The sequence below is a fragment of the Polyodon spathula genome, chromosome 2, assembly GCF_017654505.1.
Source record: "Polyodon spathula isolate WHYD16114869_AA chromosome 2, ASM1765450v1, whole genome shotgun sequence".
In the NCBI taxonomy this organism is placed as follows: domain Eukaryota; kingdom Metazoa; phylum Chordata; class Actinopteri; order Acipenseriformes; family Polyodontidae; genus Polyodon; species Polyodon spathula.
Genome location: NC_054535.1, coordinates 51,219,124 through 51,238,216, shown reverse-complemented (window position 1 = coordinate 51,238,216; position 19,093 = coordinate 51,219,124). Strand labels below are relative to the sequence as shown.

The 19,093-nt window shown below is 38.5% G+C and overlaps 1 protein-coding gene across 2 annotated transcripts in view; it reads right to left on the bottom strand.

Annotated features, from left to right (window-relative positions):
• The window catches only part of LOC121297964 (guanine nucleotide exchange factor subunit RIC1-like), a 119,739-nt gene that overhangs the window by 48,728 nt on the left and 51,918 nt on the right, over positions 1–19,093 (bottom strand). For both annotated transcript variants that reach the window (XM_041224630.1, XM_041224619.1), the window contains exon 3: positions 7,352–7,431. In XM_041224630.1, the coding sequence (XP_041080564.1) occupies positions 7,352–7,431 (80 nt within the window). The remainder of the gene's footprint in view (positions 1–7,351; positions 7,432–19,093) is intronic.

The following is a 19,093-nucleotide window of genomic DNA, read 5'->3' as shown; positions in this document are numbered from 1 at the left end:
AAGAGTTTAAACCCATAATAAAACGTGCATGGATCAGTTTCCATCAGTACCATTCTGTTGGTAACACATGCCACAGATCCATCGGTTAAGGGTATCTTCTCTTACCAGGATGGATATGACAGGATCTACTGTTTACTGTTTAATCGGAGGCGTAATTCTCATTTTGATAAATTATCTTTTATGTTTTTGTAACCTTCACTTCTGCACACTACACTTTTGGAAACGTTATGTACATTTCACAAAGTTATTTAAAAAAACAATTCTTGTAGTTTACAGGTAATGTTCTGTTTTGCATTTACTCTTGAGCGATCCATGAATGTTTAAAAGCTTTGAGAAACCAACACAGTGACTTACTACCACTTTATTATAAAGTGTGTGTGTGTGTGTGTTTGTTTAGTCTAATTTAATATAATAGGACAAACTGCCCATATGCTATACAGTAAATATATTATTTGCAGGTACCTTAATATGCATAACACGTTCAACTTATTTTAGCAAACATGCCTGTTCTCTGTTTTTGATAAATCACTTTGATTTTAAGGAAAAGTGTAAATTCATTCAGAAAAAAAAATCTAGGATGGAGCCCACAAGTACAGTTGCTAAAACAATTAGAGTCAATTCACACTGGTGGAGGAGGGGGGTGCATGCTTCGGAGTGGTTAACAGTGTTGTACCTTGATGTAGAAAACAGTGATTTAGTGGGGGAGGGGGTTGAAATCTATGATCGCTTTTCTTACATGCTGGGGTACGGTCGGCGCCACTTAAATTGGGGCACCTCGGGAGAAGTGGCTGTCCCAATAACTGAGAGGTATTTAAAAGGGCAGTTATGTTCATAATTTACAACATTCCTTGTTTGCAGACTGACTAAGAGACAGAGATTGTTATGATTGTGGATTTGTACAATTGCACCAAGATGCCAACTCAGTGAAAGCCTAGTTGCTTTATTTCTCAATGTACCTGGGAGACAGCAATCCTTTTTTGTTACAGAAATGCAACAGCAATATATCAGAAGAAAATATTTAATTTTGTAACAAAACAGCATTTTGATTAGAATATGGCAAGCTACACTCAGGTGCACACAGCAAACCGAAGTGACAATTAGGATAACAACTTACGTGCCTAATATGAAACACATGTTATATATAATTTTTTTATATTACATTTATAAAAAACACACTTTGGTTTTACAGGTTTGTATGTACCAGTTTACAGGTGTTTACACAATAGCGTTCAATGGAACTGTGTCTGTGTTTACAACACAGCTCCTGGATGCAGGCACAGTCAGCTGGCAGACGCGTGCGCTCCTCCATAGAGTACAATACAGTAGTCATACTGGAAGTAGTGTTATAGTTTCTTTTTATGTAGTATTAGAAACAATGATTTTGGTTTAGAAACAATGATTACCTGTACATGGGTATATGTACATACCTGTTTCTTTTGAAATGTATATGTTGTTATATTTTTTCCCTGTTTGTAGTTGTGCTGTATATCTGTTCATTTTTAAAATAAGCCTTTTATGTTTAATTTTCCATTTAAATATGGCGTTTCTGTATTACAAATGTTAGATATGATGTTCATGAATAAAACTTTTGAGTTGAATCCAATAGTATGTCTTTCATTTTCATAACAAAGTAGTTCAAAAAATGTATGGGTCAAAATAACCCACGTGGCAGTTCTAGGTTCTAGTGTTAAAATGCCCCATCCACATAAAACCTTGAGATTGCGTGGTCAACAGCGGGTGATTATTGACAAACTGGCTGTTGACCACGCGTATGAGAAACCCTGTGCCAAATGTGGTCTAGGGATAAACTAGGTAACTCATAGCCAGTTAATCCCTCTGCCACAATATAAAAACAAACAGCTTTGGCACACTGTTAGTGTGTTCAGAGGCGGAATATGAGTTGGGACTAAAAGTGAAATGAAAAAAGGTAATTGCTACTTGTGCAGTTTTAGACTGCCACGATATTTGCTTAGTTTTGTTTCTGTTTATTTTGGGCACTGTGCCTTTTTGTTTTGCAAAACTGTTTGTTTGAATCTTTATTTCTTGTTAAACGTGCGCATCAGCGCTTCAACATCCCAGTACTGTTGTCTGCCTACTTAATGGTCTGACATCACCTACAAGCCATCTGGGTCAGAGGCCTTTCTCAGATTTTGTCTGGATGTGTAAGTATTTAATTTATATAACATTTGTGTTGTGTGCAATGCTGTTGTTTAAAGAGCTTCCAATTAATAATCTGATACATTAAAATGCACTTATACTATGCCTATCAACATTAAGATCATCCAACTGAAAAAATAAAAATAGCACCCCTCCTACAAAAAAATTTGTATAGATTGTATTTTGTTGGAAGGGGAGACTTGGTATTTACATCCTACTGTCATTTTATTCTAACTGGTGCAGTTTTAATTTTAATACAGCGACTGCTATTTCTAATACGTTAGTGCCCCAGTCCAATGAGTTCTATTATTATTATTATTATTACTACATTTTTTTATTATTTTATGTGCTACAAACTCTGAAAAGGGGATTCAAATTATTGATAGTAAACCAAAATGCAACCACATTAGATAAAGTAAACTCTTATTTGGTATTCATGGTGAACACTATAATTACTATGACTGGAATTTAATTTATCTTGAACTTACACTTGTTTTAAAGCTTGAAAAAAAACATGGTTAATGGTTGGAGTGTGACAACATAAAATATTTTGAAATGACTAATTATTTTGGAATTCATTTGATTCTCTCTATAGGATTGATGAACAGAAAGGGCTAAATTTAGGAAGTACTTACAGGAATGACAAATAAGAGTATATATGCACTATACTGCAGAGGTAGAAAGAAGGCAGCTGCAAGATAAAATAAAAGGTGCAAAGTTCCTGTTAGTGATGTCAGATGGTTCTACAGATAGTGCTGCCGTGGAAGTGAGATTGTGTATGTAAGATTCTGTCAGAAAGGGCTGGTGACTGTGCAGTTTGTGGGCGGGCATTCAGTCTGTGGAGAAGGCAGATACCAAACATCTCAGAAGCTAGATCTTTGCTCATGAGGCAGATTGTTACAGACCCTCTTGAGACTGCTGTCATTAGTGACTTGCAGGATGCATGGAAGAAAATGCTTGTTGCATGTGGTACTGATGCTGCAGCTGTGATGACAGGTGCAAAGAGTGGCATTGTTACCAGGCTATGTGGGGACAAAGCCTACGTCCTACGGATCCACTGCATGGCCCACTGTCTTGAACAAGCCTTTGCAGATGTCATAGAAAAGAATGCCCACCACGAGAAACTGGACGAACTCCTCGTAACCCTTGACCATTTCCTGAGGGGGTACAAAGCCATCATACAGCACCAGAAGCAGGTACATTTATACAGTTTTAACAGTGTCTATGTGGAGTTCTATTTTTCACAACCATTCCTTTTTGACAATCGTGTTCATATGGATTTCTTTCACAACATTTTAGATTCAAATCACCAGATGCAGAAGATGTTAGAGGTGTCCAGCAAAGTAAGGCCATAAAATATTACAACACTGCAATAGCAAGTGATGTAATTACATTCAGCTGTTTTCTACATGATGCATGTCTCAGAAAATACAGAAGACAACGATTAACATTGCAGAAGTTCATGACTCACTAGTGTCAACCCAAGCTGTGCTTCAAAAATATAAATCCAGGTTTGGTTAAAACATTATATATATATTTACACTAAACTAGCATTTTCATCTTTGAATAAGTGCATACGAATTAATTATTTTTATGTTGATTCAGGCCTGGTCCCATGTTGAAGGTTGTCGTTGACAACACTAGCTTTGAGGGAGTCAGTTTGTCAAGCTTTGACAGCAACACCTCCTTTATATCATCAAAGGACAAACTATTAGATGAGCTTAAATGCAGCATGGTAAATATACTTCAGGATGTAGATACTGGAGTATTGTGTGCTACAAAGGTTGTAAGCTTCAGCTCTTGGCCAAATTCAGAATACTTTTCAGGTATTTATTCAGATTTATTTTAAGAAATAGCTGACAATTGCATATCAAGAGTCATTTTCACAGGTTACTGTAATTTACTGTCTAGATATTGGGGGTGGGGGGGTAAGTATGATAATCATGTTTGTAGAATGGAGTGCACGTGTAGACACCAAAAATTATCTGGATTTAATATTAAATTAATAAGCAGATTCTGCTAACATGAATATTTTCTTTTTTTTCCCCCAGACTTTGGCAATTCAGAAATTGATAGCCTTGTGGAGCACTTCAAGTCTATCTTGGTTTCTTCTGGGGTCAACATAAATGAGATACCTGATCAATGGACAATTCTGAAGTCTAGGATATACCAGCAGCCCAAGTTCACCACACAGATATTCTGCAGAAGCTTTCTTGGCCGGATAAGAAACTGGATGCACAGGGATCAGTGTTCCTCTCTCCTTGACTTGACTGACCTCATTCTGTGCCTGCCAGCCTCCACAGCCGAGTGTCAATGAGGCTTCAACATAATGAAGCTGGTAAAGAATGACTGGAGATCAAATCTGAAATGTGATATAAAAGTTTGACCCCAACCCTGCAGTTGAGCTGTGTCATGTTGGTAGCTTCAGACCCAGAAGGCAAGAATTTATGGACAGTAGACAGTGTCACGACAGATCCATCAAGGAAACACAAGAAGAACAACAAGAAGAAGAAACTGTCTTTCTCAGAAGTGAATTGGAAGAATAAATTATCTGACTTGGAAATGACAAATAGCAAAATGTCAAGCCAACAGTCAAGGGGGACATGCTTTGAAATGAGTCCCACACTGAAACATGGTTTGGTTTAGTTTTCTTCCCCCTAACTCTTTATGACCTGATTCATGGGTACAATTAATGTAACATTTACTTTATGCCTCAAAGGCTGTGAATCCTACAAACCCAACCTAGTTACAGAAGGCTCGATATTATTCATCATAAATGGTTTCCTGTAAGACGTGTTGCTCTATTAGGTTTCCTGAAGTGGTTTACACAATTAATGTAACATTTACATTGTAATGTAACACTTACATTGTTCCATTAAATGTTGATTTTTTCTGCAGTTTATTTTGTTCCCTTATTTAATATATTAAATGCACACTGCAACAAATGTTAAAACAACATTTTTAGTGAACTATAAGAAAACATTATACTGGTGGCTACTGCACGGAAAAGTTAATTTCAAGCCATGCAGTGACATGTAGTAATTTTCCTAAAGCTTGCCAAGCTAAATTCAATTATACATTTAAGGCTGTAACATACCCGCTTATATGACCCAGGACACTCTGTCATGTTGCAGATCTATCAGTAAAATCATTCACATCATTGTATTCTATATAAAAAAACACTTTTACTAAGTAAAAAGGACTGAATTAAAACCTCATACTGGCCATTCCAGCTCACGTTGACCAATGGTGGTGGATGTACACCATAGAGAAATAAATAATCACGAAAAATGACTTGCCAAACCAGCTATAACAACATCGAAAAAACCGTGATAAAACTGAAATCAATGCAATATGGTGTTCTGCTAACCTGCCCTGTATCTTCTTCACACTGGAGGGTGTTATCTGACCAAAAACTGGTTTGTTACAGATTACTATTGAAATAATTATTTGTTTATTTAGCAGATGCCTTTATCCAAGGCGACTTACAGACTAGGGTGTGTGAGCTATGCATCAGCTGCAGAGTCACTTACAACGTCTCACCCAAAAGACGGAGCATAAGGAAGATAAATGACTTGCTCACACAGCAGGTCAGTGAGTGAGTTGGGATTTGAACGGGTAACCTCCTGGTTACAGGACCTTTTCTTTAACCACTGGACCACACAGCCTCCTATACAGGGTATCACAAGCAGGCATCACACACTGAAGATCGTGAATACCAAAAGCGCAAAGCTTACATTGAGCTAATCATACTGTATTTGTTCAGAAGCTAAGTAAATTATGGAAAAGTGGTTTATATGTAAATATCTAATTAATGTTACAGTATAACTAACTATAACTAACTATAGTTGCAACCTGGGCATACATTGTTACAAAATACCTGGATGTGAACTGTGCAACTGTTTGAGGTCAGAGGCAGTGCTAATTCTGACTGTAAAAACAAATCCCCATTTCTATACATGTCTGCAAGTCCTGAAATCATCAACAGAACTAATGCATGTCCCTCAAATTAAAGCTGACAGCACCTTGATTCCTAATTAGCTATAGCAAATTGTGTTTTAGTCAAGTAATTGGCCATTAACAAGGATTTTAACTGGAATGACTCCTTTTGTATCTGGTTTAGTTCAGTGTTTTGGCTTCCACACTATGTGTGGGAGAGATAAACCAGATGATGCATTATTAGCAAGGGACCTATTTTAAGGCATTTGGTCTCCTTTTTGAGCCACCTGAAAATCGACCTTATGTGAATTGTACAAGCCTGCTCCTGAACAACCACCACCACTTGAAGCTAGTAAATGTGCTATTGACTTGCAAATTCATATAACACATAACAATGAGTCACAGGTCTTCCAACTGGATCAGGGTAGAACTGGAGATGTAACTGCGGTGAAAACAAATGGCATACAAATAACAGAGTTAAAACAGTCTTTAAAAGCACATGGAAGGATGGTTTGGAAGATTATAAAAGAGACAGCAACCCCCTCCTCAAGCCTATTTCTGATGCACGCTTACTACACCAAGACTGTGATTACAGTATCACAGGGCCTTTTTCAGTATTGTTTTTTTTTTTTTTTTTACCAAAGAAAATGTTAAATCACAAATTGCTAAAGATGGTTACCTTTCCTTACATACATTCCTTAAGGAATGTAAGGAATTATAAGGGATAAGTACTGTACAAGACAGTAGCTGATACCCTATGCATAAAATTAGCTTTTTAGGCTTCAGTTCATCATTTAGCAGTTTAACTTGGTTATGTTAACACTGATACTGTGGACTTTCAACAGTTCCCCCCATTAGCCATAAGGCATTCTCTTATTGTCTTTACCATGGCTTGCACTGTGCCAGTACCAAAAATTAGGATATACTGCAACTTTAGGACTGCCCTGTGGTATCTTGCCAGTAATCTGAGTTTACATACAGTTCAGTTTCCTCAATATAGACTGTTAAACACTATAAGCTGAGTGTCAGGCAAGACGAAGGACAGAAGAGCACATTGGTATCATAAAATCAGAGAATCATGTTTATTCTTGCTTACCCTCTAGCTGTTTATCTGTACCTATTCTCTTGGAATCTCGGACAAGTCTACGCGTGCAGATGTAATGCCCCTGTGATTCTTTTGAAGATGCCAAGATGACTGAACTGAACTCAGATCTCTGGGGTAGCACAGGTGTAAAGCAGAAAAGTGAACACTCACTTGGGATACACAGGTTCGTAGAGAAATTTGTCCTCTCCGGCAGCCAGGATGTCAAACAGTAAGATGTATCCATTTGCAGTCTGAAATATTAAGAGAGAGATGTTAATAATTTTAAATAACTGTGCACTTAATTAAACGAATTAGCACTCAAGGGACATTTCTGTTCTGGTATCATTTTCTAAAAAGTAGTAGAATTCTCTCAGCAATGCCAGCTTCCACAGCTCACCCTCTGTCACACACCACAGGGCCTTCTTTGTAAAATTATCCAAGGCCCACTTTGTAGAAATACATATAAATAAATAAAAACGTCAACCCTGGTTCCCTGAAATACAAATGTAACCATTACTGAATGGGTATTTACCTCCTAAAGACCTGAAACCTGAACATGACATGCCAAAGCTGCTCTCCAAGCCAGTGACACAGTCATGGCTTGTCACAGTGGGCACAAAAAGATGCACTCACAAGTCTCAAGATCGCTGCGTCCATGATTGCAGTAGGCTTGAAGTTAATGGTTACATTTCTATTTCAGGGAACCAGAGTTATTAGAATAACCCAACATTTTTATTTATTGAAATTTCTACAAATTGGGCCTTGGATAATTTTACAAAGGTGGCCCTTTGGTGCGTGACAGAAAGTGAGCTATGGTCCCTTTCAAGTATGAAATGTAACCATTACTGTATGGGTGAGCGTACCAAAGCCGTCACAAGGGCACGATTGCAGAACGGCTGGAATGCTACAAGGCTATGTCAAGATCCTGCCTTGTGCTTTACCATACGGAACCCTAGTAACAAGAAGCTAGGGTGAACAAACTGAGGAAGAAACTCACTTCTATGCCTGTGTTGTACGGGTTGACTGGGAAGCCACACTTAACACTCTAGTTCCAAAACCAGTGTTTTGAGGATCCACAACATTAAGTCTGTAGAACCTAGTAAAGGTATGGGGAGTAGCCCACACCACTGCATTGCAAATGTCTCTGACAGATACACCCTGAATAAAGCCCATATAGTTGCCATGCCCCTGGTGGAACGGTGGCTAGTGACAAGTTCATGTGGGTATCTGCCTGTGCTGCAGCCTGGGCACAAATGAACCAGTCATCCAAATAATTGATTACTCTAATGCCTTGAGTCTCAGTGGAGGCCAGGATAGCTTCCATGCACTAAGAAAAGACACGGGGAGCTAAAGACAGGCCAAATGGCAAGACCTGGAATTTGTATGCTGTTCCTTGAAAAAGCAAACCACAGGTACTTTTTGTGCGCTGATTTTATGGAGATGTGGAAATCTATGAGGTCGCCTGGCCTGATTGACTGCAATAGCTGCTGCATTGTCAACATTTTGAACCTCCTTCGACTTAGGTACAAGTTGACCTGTCTGAGGCTGAGGATCGGTCTGAGGCCACCATCCCGCTTGGGCACTAGGAAGTACCTGGAGTAGAATCATTTCTCCAGCTGGAGGGGGTCTATCAAGCAAACAGCACGTTTTTGCAGCAGAGCCGCTAGCTCCTGAGACACCACCGTGCTGTCCTGTGGGTCCGTGACGGATGTTACATTCATTCCCATAAAGGCAGGGGGACCGTGGTTGAACTGCAGTGAGACGCCACCCTGAACATGTAGCAAGTACCCAGGTGGCCATGGTGCACCGACGCCAATACTCCAGATGGCTCCCTGAAAAGGGACCCTGGGCCAGTGGCAGCAAACTGTTCACACTTGTCGTGGTGCGCATGCCGCCTCCTTGGGAAAGCCAATGCCAACGGTAAATGCCAGCGGGAAGGGAAAACTCTTTTAAAACTTAATTTTTTTTTTTTTTTTTATATAAATCTAATTTTAACCCCCCACACACACCATCATAATCCCCCACAATTACCCAAAATATCAGGCAATTGTGTTGTTTAAAATAAAATAAAAACATGTTGCTTTTAACAATTGAGATATTTTTTTGTGAAATTTGTCTGGTTTACTGGGTATAGGCAAAGAGAGTGTGGGTTATCATTATACATTGATATTATTGAGCATTATTGTATACACATGATTAAAAAATGCAACTACTGCCATCCCATCACATCAAACTTTTGGGGGACGGGGACTGTAAACGCAGCAAAAATCAGTGGTACTGTGCATCTAACAACAAAATACCTGGAGCAATAAACAGCAAACTACCAGAGAAAGAAACAAAAGTAAGATCGCTGTGGGTCCACGACATCATCAAGAAAAGAAAAAGTTACGGCGAATATCACCGGCTGATATAGGAGCTCCGGTTTGATGAAGGCAGATTTCAAACCTACTTAATGTTGTATTATACAACTCTGGAAAATCAGAACCACAAGCTTTTCCTCCATTGTATATATTTATTTTCTTCCTTGCAAAGGAGACTCCTACTTTCCCCTGATTGGTTACTGGTAGTTACGTCACGACGCGGCACGGCGAAAGTTGAAAATGTTTTATCTCGCTTGCCGCTCTGCGGTGCCGCTTGAATGTTGCTGCATGTGACTGCCTTCACTGAAAACAATTGCTTGGCTGCGCCTGGTGTGAACGCCTTTAAGGCTGCTGCCCAGCTTGTGGCTTAGCCTGAGGATTCTGCCTCTGCACAGAGTGGAGGAAACTATTGTAGTCTCTGCGGCGAGGTGCTGCAAGCCAGTTCTGAACACCACCTCTGGTAGCAGGCTTGGAGGCTGCTGGGGCCTTGGGTGCCAATTTGCTGCGGGTTTACGCACTGGGGGTGGTCGCTTGGGAAGCAAGTGCACCAGTTCCTTCATGGATTCCCACACGTGCCTGGGAAAGCCAAAGCTTCCTGCGTGCTGCCTACAGCCTGCCCGTTCAGTCCTAACAGACAAAGCTGGTTCTTACTACAGGCACAGCTCATCTAGTTCTTCTGGTGAGGGCCTGTGGATGTCAGAGAGGGATCTCGGCAAATAGGACAAGTAGGCTACCAGAATACTATTAAAGTTGCCCAGCTGTGCGGGGAACGCACTGGCTGAACAGGCACGTTTGAGGATCAACTCAGAGACCCAACACTGTTTTTTAGGGCAGATAGCATCCTTGAACAGGAGTGCTATATTAGGTGCCTGTGCCAGCGTTGCAATTGAAGCCTCTACCGGCAGAAATTGGGCCAGGCCCAGCTTCTCCACATCGTGCCCCTATATAGGGTGTCCATTAATCGGAAAAGAGTAGGAGCTGTATCCGGGTGACTCCAGGATAACTGGACCTCAAAAAGCTAGTCCGGGTGCACAGGCATTGCCTCAATCTGCTTACAGATAATTGATCGGGTGGATTAAGACCCGAGCGGGACCGGTCTGGTACTGGACCAGTGACTTGGTTCGGTACCGGTTTGGTGTATTTAACACTGGTCTGGTACTGGTTAAGGACCGGTGCGGTACTGGTTCGGAACTTGGTTGGCACCAGGCTGGTTCGTTACCAGTTCTTTGGCTTTGCACCATGTTGGACTGGGTCAGTACCGGTTTGGTGACTGTTGCATCGGGTCAGTGGCTTTAGCACTGGGTCGGTGACTTTAGCACCGGGTCGGTATGGGTACGGTCCAGGACAGCACCGGGACCAGTGTGGTAACCACAGTTCTGGTTCGGTACCAGGACACTGGTTCACCGTTACCACGGATGGCAACATACAGGGATACCCACCTGTAAAAGCACCTGGCAAAACCATTCAGTCAGTATCAACATAAGATTGGGTGAAGCCTGCTTGTTAGAATGGACTAGCAGTCTTCGCAATGGTGATGCCAAAAAGCTGTCACCAAAACAACATTAAGATACTGTGGTTGAACTTGCTTAAAGCAACAACAACCAAAGTAACAACAACTGAAGCAAGTATCTTGGTCCTGCGCAGTGCTGCTGCACCCAGGAGCTGCTCTTGCTGCACATGTGCACGAGCACCACGTTGCAGACAGGCCTGGGTGTAAAATCTGTAAAACAGAAAAAACACAAACAGAAAATACTTTAAAATCAACAAAAAGCAGTAATATAATATAAAACCTGAATCTCGTATGGTGCTAAAAAGCAAAAAAACAAGAATTAAAATAAGCTCCAGCCAGAGCTATGCAGCCTGGGGGGAGAGTACAAAGTCAGCCAACTTATGTTGCTGGATCCCTGGGAAGAAGCGACTCAAGCTGTTGGAAATATATACAGATAGAAGCAACTTATCTGAACATGGCAATGAGATCTGTGAGTGCAGTCTTTTTGTGCACTTGGGGGCGAGCCATTACTGAATCAAAATAGTATAATAGCCAATATTAATAATAATAATAATAATAATAATAATAATAATAATAATAATTTAAATAGTCAGTCGTTCAAACAATAATGCTGTGAAGCAGTTACTTTTTTAATTGACATCACTTGCAATGGAATTTAACTGAGAGAATCATAGAAAACAGCAGTATACTGACTGAAGGACACGTTCTCAAATGTCCATGTGGCCAGAATAGTAAACACGAGTAGCTGGCCAAGTGTATTTTTTGGTTTCTGTACTTGACTATATCATTTATGCAATGCTTTGGATAATACAATTAGCAGTTAGAGGAGGCATGTACGCTACTTTAGTAACACACCTGAGATCTGCTATGTTTGAACTGAACTAAGGAACATAAACGTGTCTGATTCAAATGTTATGCAAGTTGGCATCCAGGGTTGTGGCATGCTTGGCTATCATTACAGTACATGTTTAGTAGTATTCTGTAACTGCATGGTTGACAGTGCATTTACATGGTTTCAGCCTGACTTGTGCTGTTGTTGTGCAATAAATCTGTGCACTGATTGGCTAAAACAACTTAGAGCATTGCACAAATCACTGACATGGTCAGAGGTTGAAACAAAGCAACGATTGACTGACAAGAACATAAGCTTCCCTCATGGAGATGCTCTAAAAAAAGTTCTGGTTCCAGGTTTTATCTCATTTGCCACATTTAGACAAACCATAGAGGTCAAAGGCTCAGGACTGCAGCAGGAGTCTTATTTTCATCCTGGATTTACAGCAAGAGTATTTCACCTATGTAGGTCAAATGAGTTTTGTGGGACAAGAGTATATTTACTCTTTTTTTAATATATTTTCTTCTCCTGCTTGAGGGAATTCCCATAGTGGTTGTGCTTGTCAATAAACATGATAAACATCTTATTCAGAAGTTCAAGTTGAAATTTAGGTCATTGGTCACAGAAATCTATACGAATATCATGCTACCAGTTTGAATCTTTCGTGCAATATATTTGCTCCGAAAAAAACACTGCTTTCCAGAATCTCTCTAATTAAAAAAAAAAAAATGTCAACATAAGTGTCAATTCAAAGAGTTGCATATTTCAATTAGAAATACTTGGCAACATGAAGGCACAGGAACAAATACTATGAAGAGAGTCAAAATAGCATTGAAAATTAAGTCAGGTTTCTATGGAAATATCCACACGAATAGACAAAACAGGCTGAAACTGTAATCAGACAGCAGCCAAGCCAATTTCCTCTTTCAAGTTACAGGCTTTAGGCAATCCACAAGTACAGATACAGATGCCAGCTGTTTCCACTGTGTCTACAAATATTTTACAAAAACGGCAGGAAGCTTAAAATGAGGATTTATTGAACTCTGGTCATGCAACCTGGCAAAACTCTGTTTATAAAATGTCTAGTCCAAGCCAAACTAAGCAGCTCTATAATACACAGTGGCATCCCTTGAACTCAAGACTTGAAAAATCCTTAAGTAAATAAAGAAATAAAGGGGTTTTTTTGCACGAAAAAAATAATTGCCATATGTCGGGTCAATTATTTTCTACTATAGCACTCCTCTCCAGTCCATATTTAAAATTACAAAAACTTGTTTTGTATATATTAACTTGCTGTCAAGAACGTAATCTTGTATCTAAAAGTCACTGAGAATATGCGTCTGTGAACAAATACAGGATAATCATGCAGAGATCTAGAGTAACTTGTTTTATTAATTTATTTTATGCACATTCTTTAGTTTTAAATCAGTCCCAACTGTAGCCGTCTGTCTTGAGCGAAACCAATAATATTTAACACACGTGGTCACGTCTCTGTTTCAGAAAAAAAATGTTTCTTTTTACCTTTTGTTTTGAGGCAATCCACAACCTTTTTTGTTTTTGATTGTGGTCCTATTCTAAATGCTACTGGATAGTAGCTCGACGTATTGGATCCAATGAAACACTATAGGTTGTTCAAAATAGTTTGCCACCATCACCATGTAGAATGAAAAATTATTGTACACGATCCTCTGCAGTAATTATTGTAGATTTTTTAATTCATTTTGGACACTCACTAAACAATACCAGTTGAGATCTCCTAGGATACAAAACCCTACCTGGATATATGGCTCATATCTACAAATCAGTGAGGTGACCATGGTGGTTATTTGCTGCTGTTAAGTGTCAACCAATAGCTGCCATCCAGTGCTCTTTTTTAAATTGAAACAAGCATATAAATCACATCAGAAACCTGGACCAATCACGCACTGTCCTCCGAAGCGTTTGCTGTTAGTCGCCTGCTTTTTTTTACACACTGCAGACTCACCATGCAGCCACCCAGAGCTACAGCATCGGAGGACAACGCAGCCCTGGGCAGCTTACAGGCAAGCCCACAGGCGCCCGGCCAGACCACAGAGGTCGCTGGTGCGCGGTGAACCGAAGACTCCCTGGTCGACCTAACTCGCCCTCCTATTCATGGTGAGTAACTAATTTCACGGACCGTGTCACATTTTTCACGGCGGTGAAATAGGTAGGACTTGGTAAGCGAATCCACGTGGGCAAAACGTTGCAACGTGTAAATCAATCAATCGTAAATCTACACATTCAAGCATGGAGATGCAAAATAAAACAATCGGGAAAGGGTATAGTTGTATACACTGAAGATAATGCAAATCCAAGTGTAAGTGGCCATGGAAACTCATGTACAGTTTTGATTAAAATATGAATATAAAAAGTGAAATTCAACTCTGCAGCCGCGGCAAAGGCAGGGCCTGCTGCTTTCGCTAGAAGCTGGGCTACGTAACTCATAAACTGTAACGAACAGCAAATAATAAAAAAGAGCGATAATTATTTCCATGTGAATCGGTCATAGCGTTAACGCTGTTTTCAAACCTTGTTTCTCCTTTGGACAGTGGGGTTGATTTTTTTTCTTCTTTTTTCTTAATTTACCATTATGTTTACACTGGAAATTCATCAGATTTTACCCCTTGTTTTTTTTTTTAACTAGGTAACAAATCGATAATCGTTGTTAGAATTTGCATGATAATCAATGTCAACTTCAAGGTTCGTTTTACAACACATATATATGAGCGGCAGCTGAAAAGAAAGATATTTCTTTTGTTGATTAAACTCCACAAGTGCCGTGTAAAAAAAATACAAAACATATATAGACGTTCAATATAAATTGGTACTGTAGTACTTTTTTTGCAAAGTAGTATTTCTTTTTTTTTTCCTTTTTTAAAATTTGCACCTACATTTTTTTACTTGGGCAAGACACCCTAGATAAAGCTGTACGGAAAGTAGGGTTGTAAAATATGAAATGTTTAAATATATATATATATATTTTTGTTCTAAATCAGACTTTGTGTTTTTGGACGTCTGGGATATTATGTAAAAAGTTGCTACAGTTGTACAGTTAGTTGCTGCAGATTTATCCACTGTATTTTTTCATCTTTGGTGAGTATAATCTAAACTATATATAAAGCTGAGAGGAACATGTCAGTATTTTCTTTGGCTCACAATACTACTGTGGCAGACGGTACCGCTTTACCATATTTGCCTTTATTTAAATCCTATAACTATACAAATTAATTTTCCAGTGACTTTTTACTAGTTAAGTGGTTAACGTTTCATGTGACTCATCTGGTAGTATTGTTAGTATTGAGTATCACAATACTAAAATTGGTATCAGCATTGTGGGGAAAAATTTTGGTATCGCCCACCAGATTAACTCCTTAATGGTTAAACGTTTTAATGTTATAATTTGAATAGTTTAAACTGTATTTTTTTAAAATGATATTTACATCCCTAATGGAAAGACATCACCCACTTTAAGAACAAAGAAAACAAATGAAGAATTTAAAGCTACTGCCCATGCTACATTTTTAAGACTAATTTAACTAAGTAAACACAGAGTAAAGACAGACAACGGTGTCTTATTTATGGTCTCTGCCCTTAGCAGCGCATTGAAAAATACCCAAACATTAAATAGATGTGGCACTAACTGCTATTCAAAAGGACACTTTGATGTGATTTGATAAGCATGAATGTATTATGACGGCAATAATCAGAAACAACGTTTAGTTTCATGTATAGTAAGGTGAACTGTTTTAGTCTTTTACAAAGACATTACTGTAGGTAGGATAATTTACCTCATGGAGTTGTTCATTGTCTGGTAGAGGTAGAGGTTACAGGTTTGTATAATAAATACTACAAAATATAATGCATCTTACATACCTGTAAAGACTGTATGCTGACAAATTCAGTTTGCTATAGGCTCTAATAAAAATGTACTCCTGAGTCTATTTCTTTCGCTTGGGTTAGGGAAATTAAGTGTTGGTAAGATGATCTTATTAAAGTGTTGGCATTGTATGTTATTCTCTAGAAATGTATCTTACTAATGTCTGTTAGCACCATCACAATCTGTTTAATATTTAAACACCTGGTATACTTTACATTGATTGGCAAATAAAACATTTAGCACGCTAGGGAAAAGGTCAGCATACGTCATGATACAGAACAGGCACACACTATACAGCACCTCTTTCCTTTTTATCCCCTACACAGGTACACTCTGCATTCTTCTAGTGCTAGAAACTTCAGACCTTATGCCCTACTTTAAATAAGACCAGAAACACTTTTTTCTTAGTGTACAAACAAGAATTACTGTTGTGCCTCTTTACAATTATCTGGGAATACAGAAAGCTAATTGGTTTCTGGTTACTTACAGCTTTCTTCTTTCATATAATTCTGTTCACTCACCAGATACTTATGTGGCTTATTGCTGATATGCATCCTTAAAGCCGTAGCTGAACCACTAAGTGAAAACTGACAATCTTTTTTTAAAATGTCATTTTAAAATTAAAAATGTCAATAAATTTCAAAATTTCCCAACATGTGGGGAAAAAAGTCCCATATCACTGTATACATTGGTGACCAAAACAGTTAGGGATGAAAATCAATGTTGAAAAGTTCAAAACAAGAGAGGTTTACCTGAAGTAACCACATAATGATTAAAAAGCTGTACATTAGAGAAGAATTCAGTAAACTGCTTCTTATCGTTTATTGGTACTGTTATACTATCTACTGGTTTTATTTTTCAACACAGGGTAAACAGTCTGGATATAATTCTTATTTGTACATGTCTATTAACATGCAAGAATAATAACATAATGGGGCAGATTTACTGACAAAGTAAATCATGTATATACCGTATACTTTGTACCTGAACACTGACACTGTTGCTACTGATGAAAGTATTTAGATTGATAGTAAATAGGTCATAAATGCATGATATACAAGGCAAGGGGCACCATATGACAAGGTGATTGGCAGGTTTTATTACCATAATAGTGACAGTTTGAAAATATGGGGTACACACAGTTTTAGATCAGCATTTTGTTTTTAAATGACTACTGAAACCTTAGCAGCTGAGTTTAACATTGTGCACAAGCGGTCAGGAACCATGAGTTCACTAAACACCCAGAGGTGAACTGATTTCTTTCACCCTGCTTGTAATTAACATATTTTGCGTCTCAAATTGCGATGTGATGCCACCTTTTTCAAGCCCTGAAGCAATGCTAATTTCTTTGCTACATTTTAAGAACCAGGAAATTACATGCCGCAGAGTCATTTAGCAGGTTTGTATTTGAAAGGGATTTTTTAATACTTAAAGAAAGGCAGCTTTCTCAATCCAAGGTGCTGTAAAAGAGGAAACTCCACAAACAAACGTATGAAATAACTCACATTAAAAGAGTCTTGAAAGGGCAAATGAATACAGCAGAGAGAACTGTATAGTATAGACTTTCACAACCACAAAACTATAAGCAATCTAATCACATTGTTTAATGTGATTCGTTTTATAACAACTGGAGGCTTAGAAGTAAGGTGTGCATTTAGAAATGTCTTTGCAACAGAAAATGTTTTTTGTAGCTGAAAATCACATTTCATAAGAGGTGGCTAATGCAATTGTTCCTGTGCTTTGATATTTGTGAACCTATACAGTAGTTCCCCCACACACTTTCTTACTACCCCTGCAAAAACAAACACACACCCACAACACTACCAACACAGCTGCTGTAAACTAGAGGAAGGAAGCCAGGTTCCTACTTCTGCCTACAAGTATTACTGAAAGTCTACACTGCAAGCACGTTTCTGTGCTTGGCAAAACTACCTTATCTAATTAACATTTGTACTATCTCATCAAAACCTGCTGCATTAGAGAAACAAGACTGACAATTAGAATGAGCACTTAGGAACACATGCAGTGTTTGTGCGTTTCTTTATTTGTACTCTTTTTTGTGTTCCATCTTGACAGAGATCGTTCGCAGCAGGAGGTGATGTGTTGCCGATTGCCTTATGCTGTATCTAAACAGAGCGACATGGCAAACAAGTCTGCAGTACACTTTTTTCTAAAGTCCTATTGAAAAATCAGTTGACAACTTACTCAAATCACCACTTTCAGAAACAAGAGAGAGCAGGCACAAAACTAAAGTGATTGCTGTCACCAGGACCAGCCTTTGGGAGAACACCCCTTTGTGGGCCCTATTGGGGGGGGGGGGGGGGGCTTTCAGCCACTGTATGAATAGCAAAACAATGTCTTATAGGGATTGGTAGCCTGGATAGTCTTGCAGTGTTTATTATAGTCTTTTCTGGTTAGTAATCAGTAGCAAAGCAGCCTAAAAATTAACTACACAAAAAAGCTTGTCACATCTTAAAATATTGCTATAAAAATTCAGTAACTCTCATCATCAGAAATGAACTTTTCTCGCTTTTTGTGCCACAAAATTATGATGTTTTCGTGGATTTTAAGCATCTCATTAACTTCAGCACTCCTTTTTGTCTTTTGAGACCCAGAGAGGTATTTATGCCCTTCCTCGTGATCTCTGCCACTGCTTGAACTCAGTTATTGTTTTTGATGATATCTAGCGCCTATATCTTATTCATTTGTATTTCTTATTTGGTTTCTGTCCTTGTCTGCTGTTATATATTTATTTTAATTTACTTAATCTGCTATTGAAATTAGTGAGCTGTTCTTTTGTTTGTCTTGCTTACAGACTTGTTTATCTGTCTTCCTCAATTAGGATGACATTTTGGAGGGTTGAATACAAATTTGTTTCATGTTTTCACCCTTCTTACTAAAAAAGTAAATGGAGAAAAAAAGGTTTTTGAAGCAGTACAAGCAAATATGAAATAGTGCCGATCACAGATGCTGTTCACGGCTGCTCTGAACAAGTTCCCCGTGCAGGCTCAAATTATCAAGAAAACTAAACCGAAACTTAAATATTAACAATAAAGAAATAATGCACATTTTCTAACATTTACAACAGTAATTACAACAGTATCAACAGTAATTACATTACTGTTCGGGCAACACACATTCAAATGGAAACTTTTTCTAGACCTGTTTTAGATAAGTTTTATAATAAACATTTGTGTTTATTACTTTATTTATAAATATTCTACAATTTAGTATTTACTGTTTTTCAGGTAAGCATTTAAATATTTAGGAACATTTGTTGTATAACTAGAAAAATACAAGCAATGAGTGCAGT